Source organism: Physeter macrocephalus, chromosome 14 (genome assembly GCF_002837175.3).
Source record: "Physeter macrocephalus isolate SW-GA chromosome 14, ASM283717v5, whole genome shotgun sequence".
NCBI classification, from domain to species: Eukaryota; Metazoa; Chordata; class Mammalia; order Artiodactyla; family Physeteridae; genus Physeter; species Physeter macrocephalus.
The window spans coordinates 104,786,812-104,803,571 of record NC_041227.1 but is presented as its reverse complement, the minus strand read 5'-3'; the positions used below and the strand labels follow the sequence as shown (position 1 = coordinate 104,803,571).

The 16,760-nt window shown below is 41.4% G+C and overlaps 1 protein-coding gene across 1 annotated transcript in view; it reads right to left on the bottom strand.

The window, feature by feature from the left end:
* Window positions 1–822: 822 nt before the first annotated feature.
* TRIM25 (tripartite motif containing 25) overlaps window positions 823–16,760 on the bottom strand; it is a 42,333-nt gene continuing 26,395 nt past the window's right edge. The window contains exon 9 of the mRNA XM_055089924.1: window positions 823–3,761. Within this exon, the coding sequence (XP_054945899.1) occupies window positions 3,571–3,761 (191 nt within the window). The 3' untranslated portion in view covers window positions 823–3,570. The remainder of the gene's footprint in view (window positions 3,762–16,760) is intronic.

Sequence of the window (16,760 nt, the reverse complement as noted above, 5' to 3'; positions counted from 1 at the left end):
TTGGCAGCATGGCGGGTGAGCAGCCCTCTGACTCCTTTTCCTCCTGATGCAATAGCATAAATGCTTCTACATATGGAATCTCACCTCTTTTCCCGCTCTTTCGCAAAACACTTCTAATTGCAAGATCATATAATAATTGAGGGAGCCATTCGAGCCATAACCCTTCTGAACTTAACATATATTGTGTCCACACCTTATTACAATAGTATATCATGTCTTTCTTAGTCATAGGCTCACGGCTATGTTTTGCCCATTTACCTAACATACACCCCAAAATGTTCTCCTTTGGGATAGATGTAGTATTTTCCACTTTTATAAGTTTGATAACACCAAAACACAAAAGATGCAAACAAATTCCAACACAAAAAGCACAAACAAATTCCAACATTGATGTACACAAAACCAAAATCAAAACCAAAACCAACAAACCAGTTCCCAAATCAGGTAAAGTCCAACAATTCCCCTCTCCAAGACGGTACCCTCACCAAACAATTGGCTTGTCCTGTAAAGGAAAAGCCTAAATTGAGGGGAGAATATATTCCTGGTGCACACACCAGAGCGACTTACCCTCCAAAATCGAGTCCATTGACTCGTAGAAGTTTGTTGGTTCCTTGCTTTAACTGCCAAGTGCTGGTGTAGCTGGTGCCACTTCAGGGAATTTTGAAGGGAAGATCCTCAGGAAGGATGGTCTCAGCAGCTGCTAGGGCCTTCCCCCAGTATTCCCTGACCGGGGCCAGCTAGCCACGAGCAGCAAGGCTCCTAGCTGGCTCGCCAAATTTGTTACTGAGCCGAGCCTGCTCTGCAAGCTGCAGGACAGCCCAATAAACCAGGAGACAAGGTGTTGAGGCAAGGAATAGATTTTATTCAGAAAGCCAGCAGACTGAGAAGATGGTGGGCTAGGGTTCCCAAAAAACCATCTTATCTGGGTCTGGATGCCAGTTTCTTTTATAGAAAAGAGAGGGGCAGGAGGAAGTAAAGTAAAAAGGCCATTAGTTTTGCCTGGCTTGGCCAGCATCAGGGAGGTGATGTGTTAATTTCTTCTTTCCTGCAGCCCTTTACAGGTGGGCAGGGTCAGACTGTCTCCCTGTGAGCTGAACAAAGGCACTTTAGTTTAACATGCAGGCAGAGGGGCAAGGTTCCCTGAGGCAGGCCATTATGTATGATTATAATAACAAAAGCAATGAAAAGCAAAGGTTAAAATCAAAGAAACAAATCCAACATGGAGTCAGAATTGGCTCTTCCCTGTTATAGAGGGATGGAGATTTTTCTATGTGCAAGACTGAAGAAAGGGCTCTCTCTTCACTGTAAAATCAGAGGATGGTCAAGGACAGAAAAGATAGGCTAGTATCTAGAGTGCTTCGAGGGGACCCTATGAAGGATTTAAACTGTACTTTTCCTTTTTTCCTAGGACTCTGGGAATAGTCATGTTTATGGTCTGGTTTTTAATTTTACTTTCCTCCTCTTTTATAGATTCCTCTGGCTGCCCCCAAATGTACAGCAGAGTCTTTCATGCACTGGAGTTTGTATCCTTAAAATTCAGTCACACACTCGGAAAATGTTTTGTCTACTGTGTCCCAGGCATTTTTCTGTGTATTTAGGAAACAGCAGTGAACAAAGGCCTCCACCATGGTGGAGGATGGTAACTTCAGGATGATCACAAAATCCCTGGAGCACCACCCTGTTACCTCATCACCAACCAATCAGAAGAAAGTCACACACCATGCAGCCCTCAACCCAAATTTTGCCTATAAAAACTTCTCCCCCAAAACCACTGGGGAGTTCAAGGTTTTGGGGTTGTTTTTTCTCAATATTTATTTATTTATTTGGTTGTACTGGGTCTTAGTTGTGGCAGGTGGGCTCCTTAGTTGCGGCAGGCAGGCTCTTTAGTTGTGGCATGCAAACTCTTAGTTGCAGCATGCATGTGGGATCTAGTTCCCTGGCCAGTGATCAAACCTGGGCCCCCTGCATTGGGAGAGTGGAGTCTTAAACCACTGTGCCACCAGATAAGTCTCAGTTCCAGGCTTTTAAGCACAAGTCACCCGTTCTCCTTGCTTGGCCCTGCAATAAACCTTTCTCTGCCCCAAACTCCGATATTTCAGTTTGTTTGGCCTCACTGTGCATCAGGCACATGAACAGAGGAGCAGGTCCAACCTACATGGAGCAGCAGCAGATGACCCATGACCTAGAGAGGCAGACCCTTGGGCTACAACAGATTTAGCAAGTTGGTGGGGTTTTTCATTAAATATTGTTGCTTTGTTAAGAAATGTAGTGGCATAATTGGCAGCACAGGGGAAAGGAACTACCTACGGGAAAGGGAAAGATGAAAAATACACAAGAGAAAAGATAACTGTGGAATAGAATTCCAGCCTCTACTTTTCAGCTTCTTTTAGTCTCCATCTTGCCATAAGATTGGGAATTATCACTTCTGTTACTCTTCATTTTTCCCCATGTAAAGACAGCTATTTCCCAAAAGGGTACAAGAGTGACCAGTACTGCTGTACTTAGTTTCTGGTAGTTGGTTACCTTTCAGAGAGATGACAAAGGAAAGGTCACTGTGTGCCATTGTTAGAATGTGCTAAACAAATCTGACTTGAGGCATATTAAACAGCTAGACATAAAGAGTCATGACTCATTATGAGTCATTAAGGGATAGAAATGCAAAACAGAAACCACTCCACCTAACAGGTGGGGGTCCTGTTAATAGAGCAAAGAGCTGCTCCCAGAATAGTACAAAATTGTGCAGCAACCCCACAACAGCAAAAAAAAAAAATGCAGAAGTTTTTTGTTTACATTGCATAGAATTTTTTTAAGGTGACATTGCTGGCATCCATTTCTGACTAAAGATAGTTGGCACTTCCTACATCATTAGAAAATTTAGATTAAAAAAAATAACTTTCCAAAAAGGGAACACAGCACAGATTGCATTCAGCCTTTTCTTTAAGTGTTGTATAAAGAGGTGTCATTTCTTACAGATAAGCAATGAGTGTTTTATAAAGTGGGAATAAATTTTTGAGCTTTTTTAAAAAAGAAGTAATTTCTGTTAAAAAAAGCATTGGTTTGATGTGGCATTTTAAGAATTTAGTTTTTTTCCTCTTAAAAGGTGACACTACTCTTTGTGTCACTTCAAGGGTTATTGCATCTGATAGTCCCAGTAACACCAGAGCGTGATTAATAATCCAATATTATTCATGGATATTGGTATTGAAGGTCAAATGCTTTGTGTGTGTGTGTCTGTGAATCTTTTACATAGGGAAAGATGAATGTAAAGTTGCAAACTGAGTCGTTTTTTTAAAAATATGAACATTCGCCTATCCTCAAGAGTAAAACAACAGTATTTTTACAGAACAACAGTAAATTAACATAGGTGTTGGCAAGCTGAAACCAAGTGCTCCAGGAGAAAGAAAAGACTCAGAGGATTATGGCAGATTTTTTTTTTCCCAGAGACGACCACAGCATTATTTCCCATTCTACATGCTCAATTACATTAAATGCAGACAGTCTAAACTCACTAATTAAAAGCAGATTGTCATTTCTGCAAGACCCAAATACATGCTGTCTATAAGAAATACACTAGGGCTTCCCTGGTGGCGCAGTGGTTGAGAATCCACCTGCCGATGCAGGGGTCACAGGTTTGTGCCCCGGTCCGGGAAGATTCCACATGCCGTGGAGCGGCTGGGCCCGTGAGCCATGGCTGCTGAGCCTGTGCGTCCAGATCCTGTGCTCCGCAACGGGAGAGGCCACAACAGTGAGAGGCCCGCCTACTGCAAAAAAAAAAAAAGAAATACACTAAATATAATGACACAGGTTAAAAGCAAAAGGATGGAAAAAAATATGTCACACTAACATTAATCAAAAGAAAGTTAGACTGTCTATATTAATATCACTCAAAGTAGTTTGCAGAGCAAAGAATATTAGCAGGGATAAAAAGGGTCACTTCATGATAATAAAGGGGTCAAGTCACCAAGAGGACATAAAAATCCTAAATATTTATACACTTAGGAAAAAAAGCTTCAAATTACATAAAAAGAAGAGTGATAGAGGGCTTCCCTGGTGGCGCAGTGGTTAAGAATCCACCTTCCAACACAGGGGACACGGGTTCAAGCCCTCGTCTGGGAAGATCCCACATGCCGCAGAGCAACTAAGCCCATGTGCCACAACTACTGAGCCCACATGCTGCAACTACTGAAGCCCGTGCGCCTAGAGCCCATGCTCCCCAACAAGAGAAGCCACTGCAACAAGAAGCCTGCACACCGCAACGAAGAGTAGCCCCCGCTCGCCACACCCAGAGAAAGCCCATCGCAACGAAGAGTAGCCCCCGCTCGCCACAACCAGAGAAAGCCCATGCGCAGCAACAAAGACCCAACGCAGCCAAAATAAATAAATAAATAAATTTATTTTAAAAATAAAAAAAGAAGACTGATAGAACTTCAAGGAAAAGATAGATACATTCAAAGTTTTAGTATGAGATTTTTTTTTTTTTTTTTTTTTTTTTTAGGTACACGGGCCTCTCACTGTTGTGGCCTCTCCCGTTGTGGAGCACAGGCTCCGGACATGCAGGCTCAGCAGCCATGGCTCACAGGCCTAGCCGCCCCGCGGCATATGGGATCTTCCCAGACTGGGGCACGAACCCGTGTCCCCTGCATCAGCAGGCAGATTCTCAACCACTGCGCCACCAGGGAAGCCCTAGTTCGAGATTTTAACACCCTTATCCCAATAATTAATACAAGTAGACACAAATCAGTAATAATATAAAAGACCTAAACACTATCAACCAACTTGACAAATTGACACAGAACACTCTACCCAACAATAGCAGTATACACATTAGTTTCCTTTTTTTATTGAAATATTGTTGATGTACAATGTTGTACCAATCTCTGCTGTACAGCAAAGTGACTCAGTTATACACATAGAGACATTCATTTTCTATAGTTTTCCATTATGGTTTATCCCAGGATAGTGAATATAGTTCCCTGTGCTGTACAGTAGGACCTCGTTGTCCACCCATTCTATATATAATAGTTTGCATCTACTAACCCCAAACTCCCAGTCCATCCCTCCCCCATCCTTCTCCCCCTTGGAAACCGCAAGTCTGTTCTCTACGTCTGTGAGTCTATTTTGTAGATAGGTTCATTTGTGCTATATTTCAGATTCCACATGTAAGTGATATCATATGGTATTTGCCTTTCTCTTTCTGACTGCATTCAGTATGGTAATCTCTAGTTGCATCCATGTTGCTGCAAATGGCATTATTTCATTCTTTTTTGTGGCTGAGTAGTATTCCATTATATATATGTACCACATCTTCTTTATCCATTCACCTGTTGATGGACATTTAGGTTGTTTCCATGCTTTGGCTATTGTGAATAGTGCTGCTATGAACATAGGGGTGCATGTATCTTTTTGAATTATAGTATTGTCCAGATAGATGCCCAGGAGTAGGATTGCTGGATCCTATGGTAATTCTATTTTTAGTTTTCTGAGGAAACTCTACACTGTTTTCCATAGTGGCTGCACCAACTTACATTCCCACCAACAGGGTAAGAGGGTTCTCTTTTCTCCATACCCTCTCCAGCATTTGTTATTTGTAGACTTTTTAATGATGGCCATTCTGACGGGAGTGAGGTGGTACCTCATTGTAGTTTTGATTTGCATTTGTCTAATAATTAGTGATGTTGAGCATCTTTTCATGTGCCTATTGGCCATCTGTATTTCTTTATTAGAGAACTACCTATTTAGGTCTTCTGCCCATTTTTAGAGGGGCTGGGTTTTTTTGTTGTTGAGTTGCATAAACTGTTTGTGTATTTTGGAAATTAAGCCCTTGTTGGTTGCATCGTTTGCAAATATTTTCTCCCATTCCGTAGGCTGTCTTTTCATTTTGCTTATGGTTTCCTTTGCTGTGTACACATTATTTTCAAGTGCACATGTAACACTTTACAAGATAGATCATATTCTCAGTCATAAAGCTTGATAAATTTAAAACAATTCAAACTGTTGTAGGAAAATGGGGCTCAAGGATGGTCATGTCCCGTGTCTCAGGTAAGTCCCTGGAATGGGCCACCAAGTGAGGGACCTGGGCTTCATGCAGGAAAAAATTCAAGAGCAAGCCATAGTAAACTCAAAGCAGGTTTACTGAGAGAGAGACACTTTCCATAGGCAGAATGCAGTCTGTCTCAGAAGGCAAGAGCGGCCATGAGAGAAACACACTCCACAGACAGAGTGTGGGCCATCTTAGAAGATGAGAGCAGCCCTAAAATATGGGGTGATCAGTTTTTATGGGCTGGGTAATTTCATAGGCTAATGAGTAGGAGGATTATTCCAACTATTTTGGGGAAGGGGGCGGGGATTTCCAGGAATTGGGCCACCACCCAATTTTTGGCCTTTTTATGGTCACCCTTAGAACCGTCATGGTGCCTGTGGGTGTGCATTTAGTATGCTAATGCATTACAATGAGCATGTAATGAGGCTAATTGTCTACCAGAAGTTGAAGCTTATGCAATCTTGGGCCTAGTTGGTTTTAACCAGTTTATGTCATATCCTCAATGGCTATGTCACTCTTTTAAAGGTTGGGCCCTACCTACTTCCCTCCTGTCTCAAAACTATGGAAAGATATTCTCAAACACAATGGAATTAAATTAAAAACCAGTAAAAAAAGATATCTGGAAAACCCCCAAATATGTGAAAACTAAATGGCACACTTCTAAATAACTGATGAGTCAAAGAAGAAAGGGACACTTAAAAGTATTTTGAACTGAATGATAATGAAATCATGAATATCCAGTTTCCAGTTCCACATGTAAGAAGCTTGGAGTTGCCGTTCCTTCCTGACAACAAGTAAAAAGCTGAACAGACTGAAAAATCAACACTGCTTCTTGAATCCATAAAAGAGGGGAGTACACAGGGCAAACCACTGCCCTCAAGATTGGAGAGACAGACAAGCAATAACGGAATCATGAATTACCAGAGCAGAGACTTGGGAGCTGAAACCACCTATCAGGGTTAAGAAATACAAGGGAACCCAGTCATAGGGCCCCCACCATATTGTGAAATTTACCTCCAAAAGCTCAACGTGTTTCCCACAGTAAATATCAGAGGAAAATCCCCTCAAGCTTCTGGCAGGCAAAGGAGAAAAGGAATCGTTTGGAAATATGCCAGAGCACTCTGTTCTTCTTAACAAGGCCTGCCCTCAGGGTAAACTAATTAACCAGACCCTAAACTGCGGTGATTTTATCAGAGCCTAACTGACCTGGAGAAAGGAAAATACCCAATTCCAGCCCATTCTAGCATACTGTCCCACTTAGGGGGAGGAGGAAAAAACTGAGAAACACTGTGAAGTTCACAGTTTAGAAGCATAGGCTCACTAAAATATCAAGACCTAAATCATAGTACTATAGAACACTTCCCCTTCTCCCACACCAAAGGCCTATTTACAGCAGTACCATTTACCCAGCACAACACGTTTGGCTAACAAGAAAAAAATTACAAGATATACCAAATGGCAAAAACACAATTTGAAGAGACAGAGCAAGCATCAGAACCAGACATGGCAGAGATGTTGGAATTATCAGACTAGGAATTTAAAACAGCTGTGATTGATGAATGGGTAAAGAAGATGTGGCACATATATACAATGGAGTATTACTCAGCCAAAAAATGGAATGAAACTGGGTCATTTGTAGAGACATCGATGGATCTAGAGACTGTCATACAGAGTGAAGTAAGTCAGAAAGAGAAAAACAAATATTGTATATTAACACATATATGTGGAACCTAGAAAAGTGGTACAGATGAACCAGTTTTCAGGGCAGAAAGAGACACAGATGTAGAGAACAAACATATGGACACCAAGGGGGGACAGTGGTGGCGTGGTGGTGGTGTGATGAATTGGGAGATTGCACTTGACATATATACACTAACATGTACAAAATGAATAACTAATAACAACCTGCTGTAGAAAAAAATAAATAAAATTCAAAAAAACCACCCAGCTGTGATTAATATACTAAGAGAGTTAATGGATAAAGTAGACAGCATGCAAGTACAGATGGACAAGGTAAGCCAAGAGATGGAATTCTTAATAAAGAACAAAATGAAATGCTAGAGATCAAAAACACTGTAACAGAGGGAATTCCCTGGAGGTTCAGTGGTTAGGACTCTGCACTTTCACTGCCAAGGGCCCGGGTTCAATCCACGGTTGGGGAAAAAAAAAAACAACAACACTGTAACGGAAATGAAGAATGCCTTAAATCGCAGCAATATCTTTACCGACCCGTCTCCCAGAGTAATGGAAATAAAAACAAAAATAAACAAATGAGACCTTTCAAGAGCAAGCCATAGTAAACTCAAAGCAGGTTTACTGAGAGAGAGACACTTTCCATAGGCAGAATGCAGTCTGTCTCAGAAGGCAAGAGCGGCCATGAGAGAAACACACTCCACAGACAGAGTGTGGGCCATCTTAGAAGATGAGAGCAGCCCTAAAATATGGGGTGATCAGTTTTTATGGGCTGGGTAATTTCATAGGCTAATGAGTAGGAGGATTATTCCAACTATTTTGGGGAAGGGGGCGGGGATTTCCAGGAATTGGGCCACCACCCAATTTTTGGCCTTTTTATGGTCACCCTTAGAACCGTCATGGTGCCTGTGGGTGTGCATTTAGTATGCTAATGCATTACAATGAGCATGTAATGAGGCTAATTGTCTACCAGAAGTTGAAGCTTATGCAATCTTGGGCCTAGTTGGTTTTAACCAGTTTATGTCATATCCTCAATGGCTATGTCACTCTTTTAAAGGTTGGGCCCTACCTACTTCCCTCCTGTCTCAAAACTATGGAAAGATATTCTCAAACACAATGGAATTAAATTAAAAACCAGTAAAAAAAGATATCTGGAAAACCCCCAAATATGTGAAAACTAAATGGCACACTTCTAAATAACTGATGAGTCAAAGAAGAAAGGGACACTTAAAAGTATTTTGAACTGAATGATAATGAAATCATGAATATCCAGTTTCCAGTTCCACATGTAAGAAGCTTGGAGTTGCCGTTCCTTCCTGACAACAAGTAAAAAGCTGAACAGACTGAAAAATCAACACTGCTTCTTGAATCCATAAAAGAGGGGAGTACACAGGGCAAACCACTGCCCTCAAGATTGGAGAGACAGACAAGCAATAACGGAATCATGAATTACCAGAGCAGAGACTTGGGAGCTGAAACCACCTATCAGGGTTAAGAAATACAAGGGAACCCAGTCATAGGGCCCCCACCATATTGTGAAATTTACCTCCAAAAGCTCAACGTGTTTCCCACAGTAAATATCAGAGGAAAATCCCCTCAAGCTTCTGGCAGGCAAAGGAGAAAAGGAATCGTTTGGAAATATGCCAGAGCACTCTGTTCTTCTTAACAAGGCCTGCCCTCAGGGTAAACTAATTAACCAGACCCTAAACTGCGGTGATTTTATCAGAGCCTAACTGACCTGGAGAAAGGAAAATACCCAATTCCAGCCCATTCTAGCATACTGTCCCACTTAGGGGGAGGAGGAAAAAACTGAGAAACACTGTGAAGTTCACAGTTTAGAAGCATAGGCTCACTAAAATATCAAGACCTAAATCATAGTACTATAGAACACTTCCCCTTCTCCCACACCAAAGGCCTATTTACAGCAGTACCATTTACCTAGCACAACACGTTTGGCTAACAAGAAAAAAATTACAAGATATACCAAATGGCAAAAACACAATTTGAAGAGACAGAGCAAGCATCAGAACCAGACATGGCAGAGATGTTGGAATTATCAGACTAGGAATTTAAAACAGCTGTGATTGATGAATGGGTAAAGAAGATGTGGCACATATATACAATGGAGTATTACTCAGCCAAAAAATGGAATGAAACTGGGTCATTTGTAGAGACATCGATGGATCTAGAGACTGTCATACAGAGTGAAGTAAGTCAGAAAGAGAAAAACAAATATTGTATATTAACACATATATGTGGAACCTAGAAAAGTGGTACAGATGAACCAGTTTTCAGGGCAGAAAGAGACACAGATGTAGAGAACAAACATATGGACACCAAGGGGGGACAGTGGTGGCGTGGTGGTGGTGTGATGAATTGGGAGATTGCACTTGACATATATACACTAACATGTACAAAATGAATAACTAATAACAACCTGCTGTAGAAAAAAATAAATAAAATTCAAAAAAACCACCCAGCTGTGATTAATATACTAAGAGAGTTAATGGATAAAGTAGACAGCATGCAAGTACAGATGGACAAGGTAAGCCAAGAGATGGAATTCTTAATAAAGAACAAAATGAAATGCTAGAGATCAAAAACACTGTAACAGAGGGAATTCCCTGGAGGTTCAGTGGTTAGGACTCTGCACTTTCACTGCCAAGGGCCCGGGTTCAATCCACGATTGGGGAAAAAAAAAAACAACAACACTGTAACGGAAATGAAGAATGCCTTAAATCGCAGCAATATCTTTACCGATCCGTCTCCCAGAGTAATGGAAATAAAAACAAAAATAAACAAATGAGACCTAATTAAACTCAAAAGTTTTGCACAGCAAAGGAAACCATAAACAAAACAGAAGGACAACCTACAGGTTGGGAGAAAATATTTGCAAATGATGTCACCAACAAAGGATTAGTCTCCAAAATTTACAAACAGCTCATGTGGTTTAATATCATCAAAACAAACAACCCAATTGAAAAATGGGCAGAAGACCTAAATAGACATTTTTCCAAGAAAGACATACGGATGGCCAAGAGGCACATGAAAAGATGTTCAACATGCTAATGATTAGAGAAATGCAAATCAAAACTACAATGAAATATCACCCCACACCAGTGATATTTCATTTCAGTCAAAATGGCTATCATGAAAAAATCCACAAACAGTAAATGCTGGAGAGGGTGTGGAAAGAAGGGAACCCTCCTACACTGTTGGTGGGAATGTAAATTGGTAGAGCCACTATGGAGAACAGTATGGAGGTTTCTTAAAAAACTAAAAATAGAGCTACCATATAACCCTGCAATCCCACTCCTGTGCATATATCTGGAGAAAACCATGGTCCAAAAGGATACATGCTCCCCAATGTTCACTGCAGCACTATTTACAATAGGACACGAAAGCAACCTAAATATCCATCGACAGAGGAATGGGTAAAGAAGATGTGGTACATATATACAATGGAATATTACTCAGCCATAAAAAAGAATGAAGGGCTTCCCTGGTGGCGCAGTGGTTGAGAGTCCGCCTGCCGATGCAGGGGACGCGGGTTCGTGCCCCGGTCTGGGAAGATCCCACATGCCACGGAGCGGCTGGGCCCGTGAGCCATGGCGCTGAGCCCGCGCGCCCGGAGCCTGTGCTCCGCAACGGGAGAGGCCACAGCAGTGAGAGGCCTGCATACCGCAAAAAAAAAAAAAAAAAAAGAATGAAATAATGCCATTTGCAGCAACATGGATGCACCTAAAGATGGTCACAGTGAGTGAAGTAAGTCTGACACAGAAAGAGAATATCGTATGATATCAGTTATACGCGGAATCTAAACAGAAATAATACAATGAGCATATCTACAAAACAGAAATGGACTCACAGACTTAGAGAATGACCTTATGGTTATGGGGGTGGGGGGACGGGGGAGGGAAGGAATAGTTAGGGAGTTTGGGATTGACATGTACACACTACTATATTAAAAAGGATAACCAACAAGGACCTACTGTATAGCACAGGGAACTCTGCTCAATGTTATGTTATGTGGCAGCCTGGAGGGGAGTCTGGAGGAGAATGGATACATATATATGTATGGCTGATTCGCTTTGCTGTGCACCTGAAACTATAACAACATTGTTATTGTTAATCAGCTATATAAATAAATAAATATATATATATATATATATATATATATATATGAAATGAAGAATGCCTTTGATGGCTTATTAGTAGACTGGACGTGACTGAGAAAAGAACCTCTGAGCTAAAATAGATATCAATAGAATCCTCAAAAACGGAAAAGCACAGAGACCAAAGACTGAAAAAAAAAGAGAACAAAATATCCAACAATTATGGGACAACTACAAAACGTGTAATATATGCATAATAAAAATACCAGAAGGAGAAGAAAGAGAGAAAGGAACAGAACTATTTGAAAGAATAATGACTCAGAATTTCCCCAAGTTAACGTCAGATGGCAAATCACAGATCCAGGAAACTCAGAGAACACTAAGTAGGAAAAGTACTTTAAAAGGCATATCACTTTCATGCTACATAACATAAAAGATAAAGGAAAATCCAGAAAGAAACCAGAAGGAAAAAAACACCTTACCAATGGAGGAACAAAGATAAGAATTACATCCAATTCCTCCTTGGAAATCATACAAGGTAGAAGTGAAATATTTAAAGTGTCGAGAGAGAAAAAAGAAATATCATCCTAGAATTCTGTACCCTGTGAAATCATCCTTCAAAAGTAAAGGAGAAATAGAATTTTTCAGACAAACAAAAAGTGAAGGAATTTGCTATCAGTAGAACTACTTTGCAAGAAATGTGAAAAGGTCTTTAGAGAAAAGGGAAATAATGTAGGTCAGAAACTCAGATCTACAAAAAGTAAGGAAGAACACTGAAGAAGGAATAAATGAAATTTAAAATTTTATTTTCCTTATTCTTAATTGATCTAACAGATAACTGCTTGTTCAAGATAATACCAACAATGTATTTGATTATGTGTGTTTATGTATATATCTTATGTTTATGTATGCTTGTGTATACTTATATATGTGAAATAAATGACAGCAATGATAAAAGGGACAGGAGGGGTAAATTATGATAATTTTGTTATTTTTAAATTTTTATTTATTTATTTATTTATTTTTGGCTGCATTGGGTCTTCATTGCTGTACATGGGCTTTCTCTAGTTGTGGCAAGCGGGGGCTACTCTACGTTGCAGTGCACAGACTTCTCATCGTGGACTCTAGGTGCACGTGCTTCAGTAGTTGTGGCACATGGGCTCCATAGTTGTGGCTCACCAGCTCTAGAGCGCAGGCTCAGTAGTTGTGACGCAGGGCTTTATTTGCTCCATGGCCTGTGGGATCTTCCCGGACCAGGGATCAAACCCCTGTCCCCTGCACTGGCACGTGGATTCTTAACCACTGCGCCACCAGGGAAGTCCAGGATAATTTTGTTATTATAAGGTAATCACATTACCTGTGAAGTAGTATAGAGGTATTGGAAAGTGGACTTCGATGAGCTGTAAATATATATTGCAAATTCTAAAAAAAAAAAATCATTAAAAAAAATTTTTTTAAGTGCTAAGAAATATGCTAAGAAAGAAGACAAAATGGAATCATTTAAAATGCTCAATTAAAACCATGAAAGGCGGAGGAGCTTCAAGATGGCGGAAGAATAAGACGTGGAGATCACCTTCCTCCCCACAAATACATCAGAAATACATCTACATGTGGAACAACTCCTACAGAACACCTACTGAATGCTGGCAGAAGACCTCAGACCTCACAAAAGCCTGGATAGGGCAAAAGAAAAAAGAATAAACAGAGACAAAAGAATAGGGACGGGACCTGCACCAGTGGGAGGGAGCCGTGAAGGAGGAAAGGTGTCCACACACTAGAAGCCCCTTCGCGGGCGGAGACTGCAGGTGGCGGAGTGGGGGAGCTTCGGAGCCGCGGAGGAGAGCGCAGCAACAGGGGTGCGGAGGGCAAAGCGGAGAGATTCCCGCACAGAGGATCGGCGCTGACCAGCACTCACCAGCCCAAGAGGCTTGTCTGCTCACCCGCCGGGATGGGCGGGGGCTGGGAGCTGAGACTTGGGCTTCGGTCGGATCCCAGGGAGAGGACTGGGGTTGACTGCGTGAACACAGCCTAAAGGGGGCTAGTGCACCACAGCTAGCCGGGAGGGAGTCCGGGAAAATGTCTGGAGCTGCCAAAGAGACAAGAGACTTTTTCTTGCTTCTTTGTTTCCTGGTGCGAGAGGAGAGGAGATTAACAGCACGGCTTGAAGGAGCTCCAGAGACGGGTGCGAGCCGCAGCTATCAGCACGGACCCCAGAGACGGGCATGAAACGCTAAGACTGCTGCTGCCGCCTCCAAGAAGCCTGTGTGCAAGCACAAGTCACTCTCCACACCTCCCCTCCCGGGAGCCCGTGCAGCCCGCCACTGCCAGGGTCCCGTGATCCAGGGACAATTTCCCGGGGAGAACGCACGGCGCGCCTCAGGCTGGTGCAACGTCACGCTGGCCTCTGCTGCCGCAGGCTCACCCCGCAATCCGTACCCCTCCCTCCCCCTGGCCTGAGTGAGCCAGAGCCCCCTAATCAGCTGCTCCTTTAACCCTGTCCTGTCTGAGTGAAGAAAAGACGTCCTCAGGTGACCTACACGCAGAGGCGCAGCCAAATCAAAAGCTGAACCCCAGGAGCTGTGCGAACAGGGAAGAGAAACGGAAATTTCTCCCAGCAGCCTCAGTACAGCAGATTAAATCTCCACAATCAACTTCATGTACCCTGCATCTATGGAACACCTGAACAGACAACGAATCATCCCAACGTGAGGAGGTGGACTTTGGGAGCACGATATTTTTTTTTCCCTTCTTCTATTTTTGTGAGTGTATATGTGTATACTTCTGTGTGTGATTTTGTCTGTATAGCTTTGCTTTTACCATTTGTCCTAGAGTTCGGTCTGTCCATTTTTGTTTTTGTTTTTTAGTATAGTTTTTAGCGCTTGTTATCATTGGTGGATTTTTTTGGGGGGGGGTTTGGTTGGTCTCCTCTTTCTTTCCTTCTTTCTTTTTTACTATTTAAAAAAAATTTTTTTAATCGTTATTCTTTATTTTAATAACTTCTATTTTCCTTTATTTTATTTTATCTTCTTCTTTTGTTCATTCTCTTTTTTCTCCCTTTTATTCTGAGCCATGTGGATGACAGGCTCTTGGTGCTCCAGCCAGGCGTCAGGGCTGTTTTTCTGAGGTGGGAGAGCCAAGTTCAGGACATTGGTCCACAAGAGACCTCCCAGCTCCATGTAATATCAAACGGCGAAAATCTCCAGAGATCTGCATCTCAATGCCAAGATCCAGCTCCACTCAACGACCAGCAAGCTACAGTGCTGGACACCCTATGCCAAACAACATAGCAAGACAGGAACACAACCCCATCCATTAGCAGAGAGGCTGCCAAAAATCATAATAAGGCCACAGATAACCCAAAACACACCACCAGACGTGGACCTGCCCAGAAAGACAAGATGAGCCTCACCCACCAGAACACAGGCACTAGTCCCCTCCAACAGTAAGCCTACAAACCCACTGAACCAACCTTAGCCACTGGGGGCAGACACCAAAAACAAGAGGAACTATGAACCTGCAGCCTGTGAAAAGGAGACCCCAAACACAGTAAGTTAAGCAAAATGAGAAGACAGAGAAACACACAGCAGATGAAGGAGCAAGGCAAAAACCCACGAGACCTAACAAATGAAGAGGAAATAAGCAGTCTATGTGAAAAAAAATCAGAATAATGATAGTAAAGATGATCCAAAATCTTGGAAATAGAATAGAGAAAGTGCAAGAAACATTTAACAAGGACCGAGAGGAATTAAAGAGCAAACAAACAGTGATGAACAACACAATAAATGAAATTAAAAATTCTCTAGAAGAGATCAATAGCAGAATAACTGAGGAGAAAATATTTGAAGAGATTATAGTTGAAAACTTCCCTAATATGGAAAAGGAAATAGTCAATCAAGTCCAGGAAGCGCAGAGAGTCCCATACAGGATACATCCAAGGAGAAACACGCCAAGACACATATTAATCAAACTATCAAAAATTAAATACAAAGAAAAAATATTAAGAGCAGCAAGGGAAAAACAACAAATAACATAAAAGGGAATCCCCATAAGGTTAACAGCTGATCTTACAGCAGAAACTCTTCAAGCCAGAAGAGAGTGACAGGACATATTTAAAGTGATGAAGGGGAGAAACCTACAACCAAGATTACTCTACCCAGCAAGGATCTCATTCAGATTTGACGGAGAAATTAAAACCCACTTTCACGACTGGAAAGATCATCCAAAATGAAAATAAATAAGGAAACACAAGCTTTAAATGATACATTAAACAAGATGGACTTAGTTGACATTTATAGGACATTCCATCCAAAAACAACAGAATACACTGTCTTCTCAAGTGCTCATGGAACATTCTCCAGGATAGATCATATTTGGGTCACAAATCAAGCCTTGGTAAATTTAAGAAAATTGAAATCGTATCAAGTATCTTTTCCGACCACAACACTATGGGACTAGATATCAATTACAGGAAAAAATCTGTAGAAAATAAAAACACATGGATGTTAAACAATACACTACTAAATAACCAAGAGATCAGTGAAGAAATGAAAGAGGAAATCAAAAAATACCTAGAAACAAATAACAATGAAAACACGATGACCCAAAACCTATGGGATGCAGCAAAAGCAGTTCTAAGAGGGAAGTTTACAGCAATACAATCCTACCTTAAGAAACAAGAAACACCTCAAATAAACAACCTAACCTTACACCTAAAGCAATTAGAGAAAGAAGAACAACAAAACCCCAAAGTTACCTGAAGGAGACAAATCATAAAGATCAGATCAGAAATAAATGAAAAAGAGATGAAGGATATGATAGCAAAGACCAATAAAACTAACAGCTGTCTCTTTGAGAAGATAAACAAAATTGATAAACCATTAGCCAGACTCATCAAGAAAAAAAGGGAGAAGACT